The 19,905-nt window shown below is 37.7% G+C and overlaps 1 protein-coding gene across 3 annotated transcripts in view; it reads left to right on the top strand.

Moving 5' to 3' along the window:
* FBN2 (fibrillin 2) overlaps window positions 1-19,905 on the top strand; it is a 172,180-nt gene that overhangs the window by 66,759 nt on the left and 85,516 nt on the right. For all 3 annotated transcript variants that reach the window (XM_074166568.1, XM_074166567.1, XM_074166566.1), the window contains exons 9-17: window positions 537-689; window positions 1,441-1,674; window positions 2,442-2,579; window positions 10,197-10,316; window positions 10,898-11,023; window positions 11,687-11,809; window positions 12,875-12,997; window positions 18,696-18,848; window positions 19,510-19,563. In XM_074166568.1, the coding sequence (XP_074022669.1) occupies window positions 537-689; window positions 1,441-1,674; window positions 2,442-2,579; window positions 10,197-10,316; window positions 10,898-11,023; window positions 11,687-11,809; window positions 12,875-12,997; window positions 18,696-18,848; window positions 19,510-19,563 (1,224 nt within the window). The remainder of the gene's footprint in view (window positions 1-536; window positions 690-1,440; window positions 1,675-2,441; window positions 2,580-10,196; window positions 10,317-10,897; window positions 11,024-11,686; window positions 11,810-12,874; window positions 12,998-18,695; window positions 18,849-19,509; window positions 19,564-19,905) is intronic.

The raw sequence follows: 19,905 nt of genomic DNA, 5'->3' as shown, positions 1-19,905 counted from the left end.
CCTTGAAGGAACTTGAATATAATAAACACTGACATGTTTATGTAGTTTTCACGTAGCGCTAATAAAAATACTGTTGTACATTCAGTCTGCTGAGCAGAGCAGACTGGATGGCATTTCTTCAGTCAAGATACATCTGCACCAAGGCAAAATTCATTAAGTGAATTTACTGATGTTGCAGTTGTTACATAAAAGTATTTTTGTCATAGTAGGCTTTTTATGTATTTGTATCTAGTTTCTATTTACATTGCTTTGTATCTTTTGTATCATCCATATTTCTTGTTAGCTTGAGACGACTTTAAGATTGCGTGTTGGATTAGTGCAAGACTAGTGTCACTGCAAATATATGATCGTGCAGTAAACCAAATGTAGAGTGTGTTGGTGCTGATCACCTCAGATAACAATTGAGTGTGTTTCGGGGTATTTTGGGGTTTGTTTTGGGGGTTATTTTAAATAAAACTTTTTAAACATTTTAGTCCTTATATGAACTGAATAAGGGAAAGTAATTTTGTTGGTTTTCTTTTTAAAATAACTTCCAGATCAAAGGGCAAGTACATGTTTCTCTAACATCGTGAGTGGCCGCTGTGCACAGGAGCTTCCTGGTAGGTTCACCAAAAGGCAGTGCTGCTGTGAGTCTGGACGGTGCTGGGCCATTGGGTCTGTTCCAGAGATGTGTCCTGTCAGAGGATCTGGTGAGTGACTTGTTCGTTAGTTGGTTTTCTCCTTCTTGCTGTCCATTCTAGTTGGGGTGGAGGTCACTGGAATATTTTAAACTGCTTTAAAATGTAGGCTAAATGGAAAAAGTCAGAAATTACGTTATTATTCATTCTTGTGTTTTTAATACTGATGTTACCATCTGTGAGCCATTTTTTCTGGTCGATGATTGTTTGGGACTAGTTTCTTTAACGTCCTTTTGTTGACTTTGGAAATAGTACTTGGGAAATGGGTAAGATTTTGTGGTCAAGCTCAAAGAGGAAATGACTCTGAGGGTCCACAGTTCATTTTGATTTAAAGGAACAGCTGCTCTCTTGTTCCATTAAATTTTGGTTACTTTGAACTAGAAATGCATCAGTATTTCATTTATACTTTCAACTCTGCTCACAGAACAATAGTCCACATCCCTAGTGAAATGTATTTTCAGTTTATCTATATCAAGATCTCTGAGTGACCAGGGAGTTACAGTGCTGCTGGCAACACATCAACAAAAAGTTTTCAACAAATAGTTGTAAATTACAGTATATCCTTCGATTTTTTTTAGTGTCCTTCCTTAAATAACACCTGTCACAGTCTTGGATTAGGAGTGGGAGAGGGAATGCACAACATCAAAGAAATGAGGATCTGGTGTTCTGGTTTTTGTAGCATACAAAGATCTGTATCTTCCTTATAAGCTGACTCTGAAGGGTTGATTTACTTTATGCTTCTCTGTGCATTCCTGCTTAATAGATGAACACCGCAGACTTTGTGTGGATGGCGCTTCTGCTGGAGGTGGTTCCAGAGGTGGTGGGACAGGAGGAAACGGGTTCCTTCCTGGTGGCAACGGCAATGGCTATGGCCCAGGAGGAGCAGGATTCATTCCCATCCCTGGAAGCAATGGTTTCTCCCCAGGTGTAGGCGGAGCAGGGGTAGGGACAGGTGGTCAAAGTCCCACTGGAAATGGCCCAATAATTACAGGCCTAAGTAAGTACTTGCATTGTTCTGACTTGTTTCTTTCTTTTTTAATTCCTTTATTTTTTCCCTTTTTTCTGCTTAGTTTTTAGTGTGGAAATGATATGGTGTTCTTAACACAAAAATCCCTTTGTATTTAGGATTTCTAAGAGACATCAGTTGATACATTAGTAAGTTCAGGAGCCCTTGAGCCTATGCTCTCCCTGCTAATCTGTCTTGGTCAACACTAATAAAACTCCAAATTCCTGAGTGTTTTCAAATAAACTAGGGTTTAAAATAAACTGTTCTTTTTTCATTTTCTTCCAAATGTAAAACTTACCTGTCCTGCAGGAACACTGCATTGACTGAAAGCCCAAGATGAGTAATGCTCAGAGGGAAGTCTCATATATGTAAAGTGCTTGTGACAAGCATAAGCATGTCTTTAGGATCAGAACTGTAAATATAAAGACAGGTACACTGAAAATAGTAAACATATAGGAAGAGACAGCTTCAACTTTCACCCAAATTGAGGTTTATTCTTGAAGCCACTGACAATCTAATCAGGTTGTACACCTAAATAGTAAATTATAATTGACTGTCTAATGTGGTTTTTCTTTCTGAGAGCTGCTTGGTTTTGTTAGTTTACTGTCATGTCAGCAGATAGAGCTTGGAAAAAATACTTGATGGATATATTTATGCAGCTGATAACATACTTTCTGAAGCCAAGTATAATCTTCATATTCACTTCTATTTGAAAATATGAATATTTGTCTCATCTTCTGCTTTTTTTTTTTAATTAGCAATACTCAATCAGACAATAGACGTCTGTAAGCACCATCCCAACCTTTGTTTAAATGGACGTTGTATACCAACCCTTTCTAGTTACCGATGTGAGTGCAACATGGGATATAAGCAAGATGCAAATGGGGATTGTATTGGTAAGTGCACATTTCTAAAATCCATTTTTTGCTTTTAAAATGCTAATATTTTTCCACTTTAAATAGTTTGTTTTTTTTTTTTAAAAAAGTATATTCTTTTCCCCCCACATACATATAGATTTTAATGATACTGCTCTTGTGAAAGACAGTGCAAAGACCATGATATTACTTACACTAGAATGATTTAAAATGTTCTAGAGAGTTAACTGTTTGCTTAAAAAAAAAAAAAAATCTTTAATCTCAAATACTGGTATTGAGCATTTCTGTACCTGATGGGTATTGTATATTTTTGTCTTCACTTTCAGTAAAGTAAGTTCTGTTCCATGTACTCTTTTGCTATGCTCACATAGCTCCATTTTTGCTACAGGAGTTAGTGTCAAGTTATGTTCAAGATAATGAAGGGCATAATTTATGTTTTCCCAGCTCGTAATGATGAATGACAGTTTGAAAGATATCAAGTCATTAAAAAAATGCATTAATTACCTTTTGGTTATCTTTGCATTTCCTATGAGAATATTAACTTTTTATAACAAGAGCTGAATTTGGGCTTGGCACCCTGTCTTCTGGAAAAGTAAAATGCAACAACTGTTGAATAGCACTTTTCCTTTGATGTCGCTGTTCCTTACCATGTTTAAGCTCTCTGTTTTCCTTTCTCAAATTCACTTGATGTACTGCACCTGAAAGTTTGTGAGTCCCCTTAGCTAGACCATTCTCTTGCACCAGAGAGGTCAGTTATAGCTAGATCGTTCCTGACCATTGTTTGTACACCCTCTTCTTAAGAAATGTCAGTTGGTGGAGATTCCCAGGCAGTTGCAGTACTCCGATAGTTGAACTTCCAGAAAGTTTGAAGAACGTCTAATCTAATTTAAACACTATTTTGCAAAAAATTTCAGCTCATTGTTTCTTGTCATATCCCCAGTGCCTTCCTCTTTGCACTTTCGTGTACTTGAAAACTGTTACTGGAAGTTCTTCCAAGTTGTTCTCTATGATATAGCAAGCCCAACTTTTTCAGCTTTTTTTGTTTGGGTGAGAGTTTTCTGCACCTCTGATCTCTGACTAGGAAATTCGAGAGGCTTAGTCTCCTGCTGCATCTTTGGGCCCCAGGAGATATAAGTGCATTGTAATTGTGGAGTGGGAGTTTTACTATAAATCTGTCTTCCATGGATATTCTTTCTTCATAGTGCATGGAGAGAGCCCTGGCATTTTGTTCCCAGCACTAAATTTTGCGTTGCTGAAATCAATACTATTTTTAACTATGTTGGACCTTGACTCAAAGAACTGTCTTGAAATGTGCTGAGCATCTTCTGAGAGCGGCAGATTGAACTAATGTTTATTGATGAAATATAGTTCACAGCTTGTATTCGTAATCTTTGATTACTAGGGGGGCAAGTTGAAAATATCTGAAGCAAACAGATGTTTGTTATCTATTTGATAACACACAATATATTTATGATATTTTTATTACCTTTGCTTTCTAAGTTCAAATGAAGAAATATAGATGTGTAATGATAAAAATCTAAATATATGATTGTTATAAAGTTAGCAACTGAAAAACGTGAAAAGCCTTTCTAAACTGTACTTTTTCAGGCAACCATCCTGTGTTCGAATCATTAAAAAGCAGTGATAAATAGCATTGTGGTGGAGCATGATTATGATAAATGCTTGCTCATGCTTATAAAGAATTATTCTGCATGAAGAAATATACTGAAAGAGCACATAGCTGTAAAAAATGAGCCTGCATACCATGGAAAGGCACAGTGTCGCTTGTCCCTAAAATAATTTCCCGAGCTACTTTGTGCTTCATATCAGCAGCTAGCATGAAGGTGGCATGTGGTTAAGTAGCAGTTCACAGTGGCGTATGAGATTTGAATGCTGTTAAACTCACAAAGCCTTTTTTTAATTTGCAAAGCATGGAAAATAAATGGAAGCGCCGAGGTAAAAAATTAGTATGGTTTGATACTATTACAATTACTTGATTATTAATCAAATGCATATATTGATAATGTGACATATGTAAGTTAAAAGACTAAGAAAAAATGAATTGTGGAAAGTAAAGTCAAACCAAAGCAATCTTGATGCAGATGGTACGGTTAACTCCCAAGTAAGAGATAACTCCAGATTAAATACTAGGTATTAATACTAGTAGGAAATATTAGGTAAGTAGATAAACCAATAGCCTCACCTGAGCTTGGCTTACCATTTAGAGTTCTGCTTTCAGTGAACAACAGTTTCAATAACCACTGGCACAAAAGAAGTGGTGCCTTTGGCTCCTTTTTGGTTTACCAGCCTAAATGACCAAGTATTCGTGTACTAATTTCATTTGAGAGTGGCTTTTTGGATTAGTCCAGAAAAGGATTAAACTCTCTGGTTAAGCCTATTGTGAAATGCTTCATTTGCTCTGTCTTTGTGCCCCTTTATAGTTAGGTTGCAGCAAGTAAAGCTATATGGATTTAATTTAAACTTTTTTGTTTTTCAATTCTATTGAAGAAATTGTGCATGAAAAAATAAAGTAGGACAGCCATCTGTGGTTTAAAAGGCTCATCAGATTTAAATGTCTCAGTGGTGAAATTGATTCTTCTTAACAGCTGGCTGGCACAGAGTCCCTTTCTCTTCTGTAGACCACCAGCCTTGCCGTTCGCCTTCTACTCCAGGCTTGTGGTAATAGTGAAGTTGTATCTGATTTTCAGTTTGAGGTTTAAGTCCCTGAAAACCATGAGACTAGATTGAGAGGTGTATGGAAAAAAAAAATACATTGTTGACCTGTTTAATTCTCTAACACAGAGTTATGGGCTCAGGAAAAAGGTGTATTCACTTGGGGAACTTACCTTGACTTCGTAATGCACACCTCAGCATGAAACAGTAGTCTGAAAGCTGAGGCAATTTTGGATGCATTGGGATCAAAACAAAAATTTCAACTGGTTTAACAAAAGTGGAAGATGCTGTACCAGACACAATAATGTTCTTGATTGAAAGCAAGGAAAAAAAACAATGGCTTCCAGAAAGTTTAAGTCTCTTTTTGCCTATTTTTTCTGTATTAAACAGATCAGTCATTATTTTGACTCTTCAGTTGTTTGTTTTTTTGAGTAGCTGCTTATATTCAGAAGACTTTTTATAAGAGAATATACTTTCTTAATATTTATCCTAGATGACACAGCTTTGTTTCACTGTTATTTTCTAGTAGTATTATAACGAAGTAGCCACAGTATCTTAAGTGCCACACTGAAGTCAGTGGTTTGTGAATGGTAATTGCTATAAATCACACAGAAAGTTGTCTTGGAAATGTAGGAAGGAACTTAACTACATGGAATTTCTGTGTGTACTGATACATATTAAATGAAATTAAGGGCTTGCTTGAATCGAACTTGGATACTCTTCTCATAACTGAAAGAACAGTTTTGGGGCATTGGGAACAGTTACGTTTCACTGCATGGGGTAAGGTTAACGGTATATAAATGAACATTGCCTCCATACTGCTCTGTCCCTCTGGCTGCTTACTCCCCAAGCAATAAATAAAGAAGCCAGACATTGTTAGATATTTTTGTATAGAGTTAAAGTCTTATTTCAAAATTATCCTGCCAAATAAAAAAATAATGTTACATACTGCTCTAGACCTAAACTTGTATTGTGCTGCTGTCATTATGGAACATGCTTGATGAGTTAAGGACCATAAGTGTCCTTGGTGATCTGACACTGAATGGTCAGTCCCTTTCCCCAAACTGATATACAGCTGTAGTATTCTTACCTTTTCTTATTTCTTTATGTTCATAAAAACTCTGGATAAAATTGTAGAGACTTTGAAAGTGGCAGCAAGCCTGTAGCTGTGATGTGTTGAGTTTTAGTCCTTTTGAGAATACAAATCTGCATATTTTAAATTTTGTAATGTATCTTCAGACTCATCGCAGGGGGTTTTGGAAGTTCCATACTGTGTCTAGTGAAATTCTGAAAAGCATTACAGATGAAACACTGAAAACTGAAGATAAGTGTGATGCAAGTGGTGAAAGAGAAATATTTGACACTGAAGAGGGGTCTGCTGGGAGACAGAATAAATGGGTTAAATACCTCTGTCTCAGATGTTTCCTGTTTATACTGTTGGAATACGCATGGTTGCAATGCAAACTCAAAGCCAACAACTCCTTTATATTAACATACATTTGCCATTTCCCTCTTTTATCAACAGCTTATAAAAATAAGAACATCTTAAGATGCATATTTTATATGGAAATCATCTGATGCACATGGCTTTGGAAGGATTTTCTAAGCTTAAGTCAGCTATTTCATAGAGAAACACTGCATTCCTACTGTACAATTTATAAATTAATTTACAGCAGGATATATTTCCAGTATGAACATGCTTTCTTCAACAGATGAAGCAAGTTGAAACCTGTAATAAAGAAAGTCATAAATGTAATTCTCTGTAGGAAAACTAAACAAAATAGATGAGTGCCATATCTAGTATTTATAAATTCCCCCTGTCCTCTCCTATAATAAAGCAAGATAAATATACAGTAAAGTAATTTGAATTAAGACATTTGGCAAAACTTTCACGTGAAAATGTGATTTAGAGTTTGACATTTTCTTGGTAGCCGAGGACTTTGTTATGAAGGGATTATGTATGATCCTCCTTGACCCCCCATGTCAGTTGAGCACTGAGTTAAAAACACCTGACCTAGCACTCATGAGAAAGAGTATCCCAACAGCCAGGTAGCGTAGAGAAGCATGAGAGCAGAAAGTCACTATAATTATGTAGAAGTCTACTGCAGTATAAAGACACAGTTACTGGTTTCTTCATTGTATTTAACACTCTGAATTGCTTTTTTCTTTATCTTTTCTTTATCTTGCTTCATTCTTGTGGTTTTACTGGAGTGATGCTATCAGCTGCTATGCAAATGTGAATGAGCTAAATATTCATGAAAGGAGGTATTTGATTCTTCCATTTACTTTGCCTTCATTCATGTCACTGTTTACCCAAAACAGTCTGATTGCATCTAGGTACCAAGAATGCTGTAAACCAGCTCATTAAATCAGTGATTTCAGTAAACCCAGATCTCTTTGATATGTATATTGACAGCTGAGAGAGTCAGGGTTGTTCAGCCTGGAGAAGAGAAGGCTCTTGGGGAGACCTTATACCAGCCTTCCAGTGCTTAGACAGGGCCTACAGGAAAGATGGGGACAAACTTTTTTAGCAGGGTTTATTGCAATAGGACAAGAGGTAATGGCTTTAAACTAAACAAGGGAAGATCTAGACTAGATATGAGGAAGAAATTTTTTACAATGAGGATGATGAAACACTGGAGCAGGTTGCACAGTGAGTTTGTAGCTGCCCTATCCCTGAAAACATTCCAGGCCAGACTGGACTGGGCTCTGAGCAACATGATCTGGTTGAAGATGTCCCTGCTCATTGTAGGGGGGTTGGACTAGATGACCCTTCCAACACAAACTATTCTATTATCCTATGATTCTATGATGTATGGGTTTTAACTGTGTATACATTAACAGAATAAATCCTGTGAAATGTCTGGTCATGTTTGTGGTTAAATTAGAACAAAGCTAACCTTTTGCTGTTTGTTGGAACCAAGTCATTCATGGCACAACACTTTCTGGAAGTATGCTTTTTTTTAACGTATGCATGTTCTTGTAAGTTTAATTTCTTGTTCCATCCCATTATTACCAAGATGTAATGAACTAAGTTTTAAAACTAGGCCTGATAAAACATCAGTACAAAAGATCAGCAAAATTACTGTGACTTTTTCCTGTTATTTCTGGTAGCGTACACTGCAAAATGCATGCGGAAATTGTCGTTATTAAGAACTGGTCAGCAGTGGCTTTACTTACCTCCATCTTCCTATGGCAGTTTACAGGCAGATACCACAAACCAGCATTGGCTTTGTGGTGTCAAAGCCTACCTAAATGAAGAGATGAGTAATTTCAGACCTGTAAGTGAAATGAAAAGCATAGCTGGAGGGAAAAAAGTCATACTAGAAAAGGTGATTGATTAGGAATGGGGGATTTCATTAAGGAATCCATTCAGCTTGTAACCTGTGAATTTAGCTGTGGCAGAGAGGAGCTGCTCAAGTCATCCTCCGGTAGCAGTCCTGCCTGCCAGACCAGGGGGATGCACTCGCTCTGCTTCCCAGATTACAGAGAGCAAGAATCCTAGCAGGGTTTAGGGGAGTATAATGTGGAGGAACAACCAGTGTTATTTTAAAGCTAGGAATAGCTGCCTCAGGCACAGCCGAGTCATTGGTCATTCCTGGGCTGCATAGGGAAGAGTGTGGCTAGTAGGTCGAGGGAAGTCATTCTCCCCCTCTACTCTGCACTGGTGAGAGGCCACAACTGGAGTATTGCATCCAGTTCTGGGCTCCCCAATTCAAGAGGGATAGGGAACTACTGGAAAGAGTCCAGCGAAGGGCAACAAAGATGATTAAGGGATTGGAGCATCTCCCTTATGAGGAAAGGCTAAGAGAGCTGGGACTCTTTAGTCTGGAGAAGAGAAGGCTGAGGGGAGACCTTATTAATGCCTATAAGTATCTCAAGGGTGGGTTGAAGCAGGAGGGAGCCAGACTCTTTTCAGTGGTTCCCAGTGACAGGACAAGGGGCAACGGGCACAAGTTGGAACATAGGAGGTTCCACTCGAATATGAGAAAGAATTTCTTCACGGTGAGGGTGACAGAGCCCTGGAACAGGCTGCCCAGGGAGGTTGTGGAGTCCCCTTCTTTGGAGATTTTCAAGACCCGCCTGGATGCAGTCCTGAGTAGCATTCTCTAAGCAATCCTGCTTCAGCAGGGGAGTTGGACTAGATGATCTATATGGTCCCTTCCAACTCTAAAAAAATTCAGTGAAATTCAGTGAAATTCAGTAACCACTGGGGATCAAATTTAGGAAGAGTTCTTGAAGGGAGTTAAAGTTTTCAGAATACAGTATCAAATTTATTTCTAATCAATTACCTAAGATTTAAGGTGGTTAAAGTGTGTTTGGTTGCACCCAAATACTAAAAACCTTGGGAAAGGAGAGTAAGGTACATAACAGAAAAGGGTTAGATTGAATCTGGCGTTACTCCAATGCAAAGACTGGGGCTGAGGGTGCAATGGGGCATGAATGATTGAAACGTGGTGCACAGATTGTGGTCTCATTAAGAATCCCTCCTGCTGGTGTGTGGCCCCTCCTCACATTTCTATGATAAACTTGTAATACAGTGGGCAGTTTTTGGATGCCATGATTTACTCTGATTTTAAAATGCCAATTTTGATTTGCATTGGTTTCATTCCAAAGAAGAATGAATGGTCATTCACTTAAATAAAACTATGTGGAATAAAGTTCGCTTTCACTAGGCAACTGTCAGATCTCATATCTCAGAATCCTCACACGTATTTTTTCTTTTGTCTTTCAAGATGCTTATAAATGATTTAGTAGGATTTCACTTCTTAAAAGCATCTGCCTAGTTGGACTAAGAACAGCTCTGTGTTCTTAGGAAAGTAATGATTTTGTACCAAGAACAAGTTTTAGTATTTAGCATTTGACTCTTAGTTACTGTATTTTCCACTTAAAAACTTCTAGACCTGAAAAAAAAAAAGTTGTATACGTTGTGAAGTCACTAATGCTCCTCTGTGCTGCCAACAGATGTTGATGAATGCACATCAAATCCATGCTCTAATGGAGACTGTGTCAACACACCTGGTTCCTATTACTGCAAGTGCCACGCAGGTTTCCAGAGAACTCCTACCAAGCAGGCTTGCATCGGTAAGAAAATTTGTTTCACGTCTGCTGACACTGCAGATGTTCTGACCCCTTGTGTCAGATCCCGTTGGAGTTTAAAAAATAGCTAGCAATGCAGTTTCAATAAATCCCAACAGTTTTTGGGATTTTAATTGGAGATCTAGTTCTGGGCTACCATTCGATTTGTTCTGTTGTTGCCTTTTAACACTTATCCATTATTCTGGAATATTTGTCACTTGGCCAGGAAATTCCCCAGCTGGGAGTTCTACACAAAAAAATCAGGAAATAGACTATTAGTACACCAGGTGTATTTATGTATTTACACAGATGAATGTGTGAGCAGGTTTTTTAAAGTATTGATAAAGTAATTGCTGAGTGTCACAAAATATGGCATTGTAGCATGTATTGTACAAGTCTGTAAAATAATATTTTTCCTATCACTAATGCAATGAGAATAATTTTTAAAACATCTTTGGAAAATTTTTTCATGTAATACTTAAATAATATTTGCTAGTATTTTTCAAAAGTGACAAAGTAATTGTCACTATATATGTTTTTATCTTACAGTAATTCTCTGATCATGCGATCTTTTTTTTTTTCCTTAGATATAGATGAGTGCATCCAGAATGGTGTTCTTTGTAAAAATGGTCGGTGTGTAAACACCGATGGAAGTTTCCAGTGTATTTGCAATGCCGGGTTTGAATTGACTACAGATGGAAAAAATTGTGTGGGTAAGAACTCTTCTAAATAATGGGGCAGGCATTAGCTTAGTGATTCTAGAAATTGTACTTCATACTACAGTTAAGGATCATTAAGGATTACCTTTTTTGAAGTAAGGTATGACATGAGGTGAACTTAGGGCCCCTGCATTCAAATAGTTAGTGTACGGAATTGCATGATTTCAAAGAAAACTTGAGGTAATTTTTGTTTTTAAAGCCACATCTCTCCTCAAGAGTCCCAGGTAACTCAGTGCCAGGAATAACATTTTTCCCTAAAGCTTTTTAGCAAATGCTCCATATATCAGCGCTGCTGAAGAAATAACTGTTTTTAATTTTGACTATACTGTGTCAAAAAAAAACTTCCTAGATAAACAACACACTCTTAATTCTGTCAGATGACTGAAGCTTTTTATCCTTTCATGTAAGAGAGAAAGAGGCACCCTGTTCTTCCATACATAGTCTGCTGAAACACACAAAGTAACTGATCACAGTGGGAAAAAAATTGGCAGCTTCGTCTATAGAGTGAGAACTCTTCAGGTACTTCATTGAAGTTATGAGTAGAATTTAATCTTCAAGTGAAGGAATATGTCATATCAGTCCTGATCATTTATTTTTACTGTGTCATCTTCTGTAAGGTGAAGAACTATAAGCAGTTTTCTTTGCAATATTTTGCAGACCATGATGAGTGTACCACTACAAACATGTGTTTAAATGGGATGTGCATAAACGAAGATGGAAGTTTTAAATGCATCTGCAAACCAGGATTTGTTCTGGCTCCAAATGGGCGTTACTGTACTGGTATGTAGAACTGAGGGGTAATGCAGTAAGACAATCTTGATTGAAAACGGCTCTTCTGGTCCATTCATTCATGCAAGAATGGCAATCTCGTCACATGGATTTAATATCATACTAATACATTAACTACAGTAGATTTCTTAAGCTGCCTGGAATAGAAACAGGTCTTTCACTTACAGAAATAAATATCTGAATTATTTAATAGTATTGTGAAAGATACAAGAGATGATAAATCAGCTTTTGAAAAGTCTTGGAGTGTTTTAAGTGCAGCAAACTATGCAGGCCCTTCATGAAGTGGTAAAGTGAGCAGCAATATGGGAAGTTTAAGAGGTTTAAAAGATTTTACATTGATGAACACACATGAGTATGTTTTCCACATTATTATTCTGGCAATTTAGAGTGTATAACACTTAAGACATTGTATTTGCCACATAGCATTACAAACTTTTTAAAGTGAGGTCATTGAAAACTTATATTAAACATTTCAAGAATAGACTCTGATTTAGCTTCAGTTTAAGTAAAGTAATGCAAGATACCTGTTGCTGCCCATAGAAGTAGATTTGAGCTTGAGTCATTTCTAGTAAGTGCAAAATCATCTAAATTGTTAATTTCCTGATTTGAAGTTGGACCATTTCTATTAATTGTTGTTTTCTTAATGTTCATGCAGCTGGGGTGTTGGCTTAGATAGAAATTAATGACCACTGAAAAGTTCTTTGAAATTAAAATTTACCATCATATGGATAGTCTGTGGTTGGTGCTTCCTTAACCACACTTTAAAGCAATGCTATAGTATCATGGGGTGGACAAAGGGGAAATTTTTTCATTAATTTTGATTAATGTAGAGTCTGAAGTGCCTCTAATCCTACAGATTTTCTGCTGGTTTGTTTTGTTGATGGAATTTTGATTATTTAGTGTAATTCCAAGATGAAATCTTTATTAGAAACAAAACAAGGATATGTTGGTGATTCATCTCCTATCATAAAGTCATTTGGTAACATTCTAAAAATACTAATTGTAATCTGCTTAAAAACAGTGAATAGATTGTTGAATTGTGTTGCCTTCTGATAGATATTGATGAATGTCAGACATCAGGAATTTGCATGAATGGTCATTGCATAAATACTGAAGGATCCTTTCGGTGTGAGTGTCCACCTGGCTTGGCTGTTGGAGTTGATGGTCGTGTGTGTGTAGGTAAGTGAGATTCTTATTTTCATTGAAAAGCAGATGGAATTACCATGTTGTCAAATTAAAGAAACGCGTCGAATTACATCCTTCTAGGTAATGTTGACAACAAACCACAGAGGATTTATTTTTCTGGAAATACTTGTCTTTTGTTCTGCTGTGTGTTTGTGTTCATGTATGTGCATATGTATATATTTATACATGTATATTCATATTTATGTCCGGTTATGCCTCATCCACTCCAAATCACTAAAATAGGTACGTATCTTGGTTGCAACACTGATATTTTTGCACTCCCCTTTTCATTTCTTTCTCTAATCTGAAAACATTTTATTTCTATAAACTAAATTTACAGTATTTACTCTTCTTGGCATCTCTTTTTGGTTTTGAGGCATACATTTTTTAGTATGCTGATGAATAATCTTTTGTCATATAATCTGAACTGCAGCCTTTTATCACCTCAAATGTTACTGGTTGACAGTTAAGAGATTCTTCACCCAACTCCACCAGGAGCTCTAGCATAGCTTCACAGAGCTCGCCAGAGAAAGATGGAGCATTTGCAACTTGATGAAGAATTTAAAAACATAGAGGGCAAGAGGTATTCAGTTCCTTGTTTTCTACCAAGTGGTGATGATGAGGGTGGAGAGGAATACACATTTTACAAACATTTCTGAGAGTGGTGGGACTACGTGCACTAGGGACTGTGATACTGCAAAATTCATTAAACCAGTTTAATCCACAGGAGATTATCTGTGGATAGAGTTGCCATCTTTCCCTTCTTCTGCATATCATAACATCAGTTTTGTATCCCCTAAGTTTCTTCTCTCCTAGCTGGTGAATGTATCTATGATCAGGGATACTTGTGACCCAAGGCTCAGTAGGTGGATAGGCATGGGATGGCATTAAGCTTCAACAGGCATATGTGCCTGGAATGGGGCCTCCTTGAGTGAAGTGTGCACTGCTGGCACCACATTAGCTTCACTTCTGGTACGTGGTCTTGTGTGCTAGTTGCTGCTGGTTACTAGACTGCCATTGGAGCTGGTGTTAGATCAGTCCAACTGGTTAAATCATGATGTTTGGCAGGTTCATGAAGCAGTAAAGGCAGAGAGGAAACCATTGGCTTGGCTCTGCTAATCAGTGCTGTGACTGTTTTTGCTGATGGACACATATATATCTTATCGGTCTATATCTTATCTGCATGTGTTCAGATAAAGGAAAGAGAGAATTCATCACAATGTTGGGAGGTTATCTTCGCCAAGGGGATGTGAGATACTTGGTGTTGCTATTATCAATTCAATTAAAATAAAATTTTAAATAGTGCAGAAGTTCACAATTCTTTAAAATAAAATCTAGTGCAAGCATTACTATCAAGTGCCTGTGCAAGCTGGCCCTTTCTGTTACCACTTCAGTTTAAAAAATGCATGATAAAAACTCAGAATGCCGTAAAAAATAGGCAGTAAAAAGCCAAAACACCTTCTCAGTCTCTCAGTTGGAACCCAGATATTTGTTGGTTTAAATAAATGAGATTTTTTAGTAAGCAAAACTGTACTAAAGACTGAACCAAAAAAAGCAAGGTTTATTCTCTCTTTTGTAGGAGCCAAGTTGTTTTCTTCTGATTTATTAAACATTTGGAGAAAAGCAATGGAAAGATAAAACAATGAGAAAAGGCTTGCTATACTGTTTTTAATATAGGAATTTCACTGCTAGTGGCACAGCAGCAAAACCAGATTTGAGTACAAGCTGTTCAGTACCTTTTTCGTGGTCCAAATTGGCCTCGTCTTTACCTCTGTCAGTGATACAGCTGCAAAGAATCAATGCAGTGCTCAATTTTCTGTGCTTTCTTTTACCTAATGCTACCGCAGTTCTAGCAGCTGAAGTCTTCACAAGTTGGCCATCAGCTGTGAACACTATTTTTTATTTGAAAATGTTCAGCTCCACATGTCACAGAGCTTTAAGGTTTACCATAAACACTTAACTTTTCAACAGGAAATATCCTTAATATGACAAAAATTGTAAGGCAAAATCATAATTTATTTGGAAAATTCATTTTTAAAAGATGATGTATTTATTCCAGGCATAAAGTAACACAGGAAGTTTCAAACGTTGCATAACAAAGATATATTCACACATGACCTTTAGAACAGAATTTCTGAGTCAATCTGCTGTTCAGAATTTTATGTATGTGTGTGTCTGTATATATGTGTGTGTTTATATATGCATACACATGCTGTGTTAACTACAGGTATTCTCTGTCTGGCTGTTTTGTTCCATGTATTACATGAGCTAAATAATACTTCTCAGACATTCTGGCTGCTAGTAAAGTATTTGTAGTCTGAAAGTTAGTAAGTTACATGGGGATTCCTTTAAAGAGTATTCCAACAAATGTGCTAGGCAATTAGCAAAAATATAAAATCGAAGAGCTTACAGTGCAGTTCTCTCACTTTTACTATGAGCTGTATTTTACTTCTTAATACTGCCATTGATTCTGGTGGGATTATTCATAGTATAAATTGCTTTTTTATTTAGTATTAATAAGTATGGCAGAGTCAATCACAAAATGTTATGCAAGCTTGGACAAAAAAAATACAGCAAGGGGGAACAAATGCTTGGAAAAGGGACAGATAGATAAATGGTCGGAGCCAAAGTAGTATTTGCAGGCATTTCAGATTTGGCTACGCTTCTAACTGCAGCGCCATGCTCAGATAGCTCAGCTGGCCCTGGCGTTGTGTGTTTGTGTATCACCTCAGAACTTCTACTGAGCTATGGCTATAGCTTTGCACAATGTTGGTTGTTCTCTGCTCAGACACTTTTAATTATAATTCAGTCTGCAGTTGACATCTCTACCAAAAGCTATAGCCATCCAGGACAAAATAGCTAAGTTTTATTTTACACTGGTTATTTTGCAGAACCATACCTCAAAGTGCTTGTCATAAGCATTGCATTATTTGACCTTCTAAGGCACCTGGATGGCTGCAGTGACTTTCATTGAGAATAGGTCAACCACTGGTGAACCTGATAGTGACCACAAGGTGATAACATTTGCAGAAGTGATACACTACAAAATTTAAGAGTCTAGAAATGCTATTTTCTGGGAAACAGTGGAGTTTCCCATAAACAGGTATGCGATTACAGCAGCACCAATGCTAAATTCTGATCCAGGGCTTAAAATAATTTCTTCAGTGTTCTGAAATTAGTAGCCAAAAGCTGGTCAAACTATACACGAGGAGCAGCGCAGGTTCATCAGTAAGGTGCTCATTTAGAACTGTTGTGACGTGGAGAACCTGGGCTTGGTGAGGTGCCCACAGCAGCTAAGTCATGGACAAAGCAGTGCCTGTCTTTCTCATCCCTGCTGTCAGCATGGGAAGCACAGCACAGGGAGGACATTCTTCCTGTCATACGATTGCTGTTTTGGTTCTTCATCTTGCACAGGATTTGTGAATCCCTGACTGTGTAGATAAGACTGTTTTCCTATAGCTAGTTAGGCAATCCTCCCCAAATTCCCTGTGCTGCTTCTATAAAAACTTTGGTTTATGTGGAAAAGCACTTGCTCTCTTCTTATGCGGAGCAGTTGCTCAGTACATCTGTAGCTTCCTCCAGCTGCTTCCCATACTTCACATCTTTGAAGACCTTCCTACAGAGTATTTCTTTCACACCTTCCAATTCCCACCCTCCCACCCCTGCAGTTTCCCTCAATGCTGTTTCCTTCCCTTGAATTGCTTCTCCATTCTCTCCCAGACATGTAACTAGGGGGGAGCCTTCCCTTCTGTGCCAGGGCAATGACTGAAGCCCCTTTATTCATGGCAGAGCATGGCAGAGTGGCATCTGGATTTGTTAGAGGTGGAGGGAAAGGATGTGATGCAAGCAATTATTTTGCAGAGTACATGAATAGACATCTCTTGTGCAAAAATTCTTGGTTGTTGTCAAGTGTAACGATCTTTTCCTTCTGTCAAGCACAAGCAAATTGTACTGGCTTCACCTAGACTCTTGGCAAGGAATAAGCCCTGAAATCTGGGCCATATTTAACTGTGCTCTAGAACTATCTGTTCCATGGGATACCAAAAGCAAGGGAAAACATTTATGTACAGGCAATCCTGTTTTATAGGAGCCAGTTTACAACACTCAAAGAGCAGGCAGAACACAGAAGGAATTGCCAGTTCTTATTCATATTGGCACAGGATTTTCAACATCCACTGCAAGATTTTTCATGCAACTTTTCCTGGTTGTTTTGGGGTCATCTTTTAAGTAGGTAACTGTCTCAATTCCCTCAGTTTCTGAGTGCACCCGGGCTCGTGTCCAGGCCACAATGTGTAGTAGTTTTACTGGGAGATTAACAAGGAGCATAAATTAAAGCCATGTTCTGGCCTGGTCCATAAAGATGCCTGAAACAAAGAGTATTTCTGTAGCTCCAGCAAGTTTCTCTAGAAGTATAGGAGTCAAAACTGAAGGCTGTTTAATCCATCTGCATGTTGCAGTTCTCAACCATACGTTTAGGTGGACTGTCCACTCACACGCTTGTTAGAAGATCTCCAGTATTATCCTATAAGCAAATACACAAAATCCTGGAATGACCAGGAAAAACCAAAACAACAAAAACCAAAACACATAAAAAGCAGTAAGAGACATTCTTATAATTCTTGGGTAAGTATAGCAGATGGTTATACCTGCAAAGGTGGGGCTGAAGGCCTGCCTTGCATTATGCATCTTACTACGTCTTATGGGTCAAGTCAGTCAAATTGATCTATATGACTAAATCAGCTGCAAGATTGACAGTCTGCACATGCTGAGTCCTACAGATGTGTGGCTGTCCTCTATAATTCTGCTGTCTTTTATGGCATGAGTTTTGATTTTGGAGACCTTCCTGTTTCCTTTGTGTAATAAGGGGTGGTTTGTCCTGGCTATCATTTCCAGCCCTCTCCCTGGGGATAGCACTGAAATTTCCATAGTGGCTTTTCAACCACAAACCTCCAGAAATTTCTTGTGCTCGATGCAGTAGTGCTGCTTTTCTGACTATCCAGTCATGTGTAAGAATTGCTAAATTGCTGTTGTTAGCTAGGTATTGGGACCTGTTCGATATCCTAACCCTAATCCAGCACTGGTGCCAGTTTACACATAGACCTATTAAGATAGCCATGTCATGTAAATGCTGGGCTGGACAATCTGCTGAAATTGCATTTCTCTTCAGAATTCATAAATAGAGTAGGTGGCGATGCTCCTTTTGGAAACAGGTAGCTTCCCATATTACCAGCCCTGGGCTGCCGGTGAGTTATCCTACATGAGGAACTATTTCGGAAGTAAATAAGAGATCTGCATGTCTAGGTTATGGTTGTAGTACTTCTCAAAGGGAAGAATTGGTCACCACATGCTGATTCAAGCCATTCTGTGTTTCTTACTGAGATATGTGTTGACAGATTTACAAAGGTGCTCTGATGTGTGGGTCATCTTTGCTGGGTCCTATGGAATGCTTTTAAATTTCCCACAATATGCTAGTTCAGATGGTTTTGAAGCGCTCTGGAGAGAGCTCTGGGAGCTCCATTTTGAGAACTGGTCTTGATGCCATCAGGATTATTGTAGCAGAGCAATGAAAATGTAGACAAGGTAACCATTTTGTAGAACAAAACATTTTTGGGTTTTTATTAGCTCTCATTCAGATAGTATGCATACTCTCAGCCTAAAGAAATAAATAATTTCTTTTCTTGGCCTTTCTTAGATACTCATATGCGTAGCACATGCTATGGAGGCATCAAAAAAGGAGCTTGTGTCCGTCCTTTCCCTGGTGCTGTGACAAAGTCTGAATGTTGCTGTGCCAATCCTGACTATGGTTTTGGAGAGCCATGTCACCCCTGCCCTGCTAAAAATTCAGGTAAAATTTTGTGTTTCTTTGAATACTATACTGCCAAACTAACAAAATTCAAGACAGAGGACATGAGTATGCTATGGATGAAGTTGGGTCCCAGAATTAAGTGTTGGCTATCAGTAATAACACTTTAAAGAGAATAAGCTTAGTTCTCTGATGAATCTGTAAATTTCCTAGTCAAATCAATCCAGTTTAAAAGAGCAACCCATATTAATTTTAAAAATCTGTATTTCATTTTATAAGAATCAATTCTCCAAATAAACCTGGGGATTGATAAAAAAAAAATCTTATGGCAATAGAACTGAGATGATGTATCTTGGACAGTATTTCCATTCAGTGTTATGTTCTGAGATAGCAGAAAACTACTTGGAAGAACTGAAATAAAACCGGCATTGTGCTTGAAAGCAGTAACCTAAGGAGACAGTACTATCAAGACTTTAATGAAATTGCTTGAGCGTTTAATTCTTGTTACCAAATTTTGGTTTTGATGTATTTAGCTATAGGATCAATGAATAGTTATCTTGTGAACACTGGCATTTAATTAGTTACATTGTAGAAGAATTATTTTGAAAAAAGATCAGGTGGGTTTGGTTTAGGATTAAAAGTGGTGAAACACTGGAAATAACATTCTCTTTTTTCCCCGACATCTCTTGCTTCAATTGAGTAGCTGAATTCCATGGCCTGTGTAGCAGTGGAATAGGTATTACTGTGGATGGACGAGGTATGTTGCACATTTTCTTTAATGTATATGACTCAAGGTTTAAAAATATATATACTCAGAATTTTATCATATATTATATATTATGTACTATTATATACTAGAGTGGAGGTTTTTGCGTCAATATGTTGATGTTAGTATTTTTATTATCAAAGTACAATAATTAAATGTTGTCTAAGAAAAAGGCTAGAATTCTCTGCAACATTGGATTTTGACTGACCCTGAGAAGAGAAAAAAAGTCATCCATTTTCAAGGTTTGACCTATAATTTATTTCTCTTAGAATAAGCATAAGACAATTCTCCCTCTTTTGGGAAGTAACAGAAGCCACTTGCATTTGCAGTTGA

This window comes from Numenius arquata, chromosome Z (genome assembly GCF_964106895.1).
Source record: "Numenius arquata chromosome Z, bNumArq3.hap1.1, whole genome shotgun sequence".
In the NCBI taxonomy this organism is placed as follows: Eukaryota; Metazoa; Chordata; class Aves; order Charadriiformes; family Scolopacidae; genus Numenius; species Numenius arquata.
This window is presented reverse-complemented; position numbering and strand designations above follow the sequence as displayed.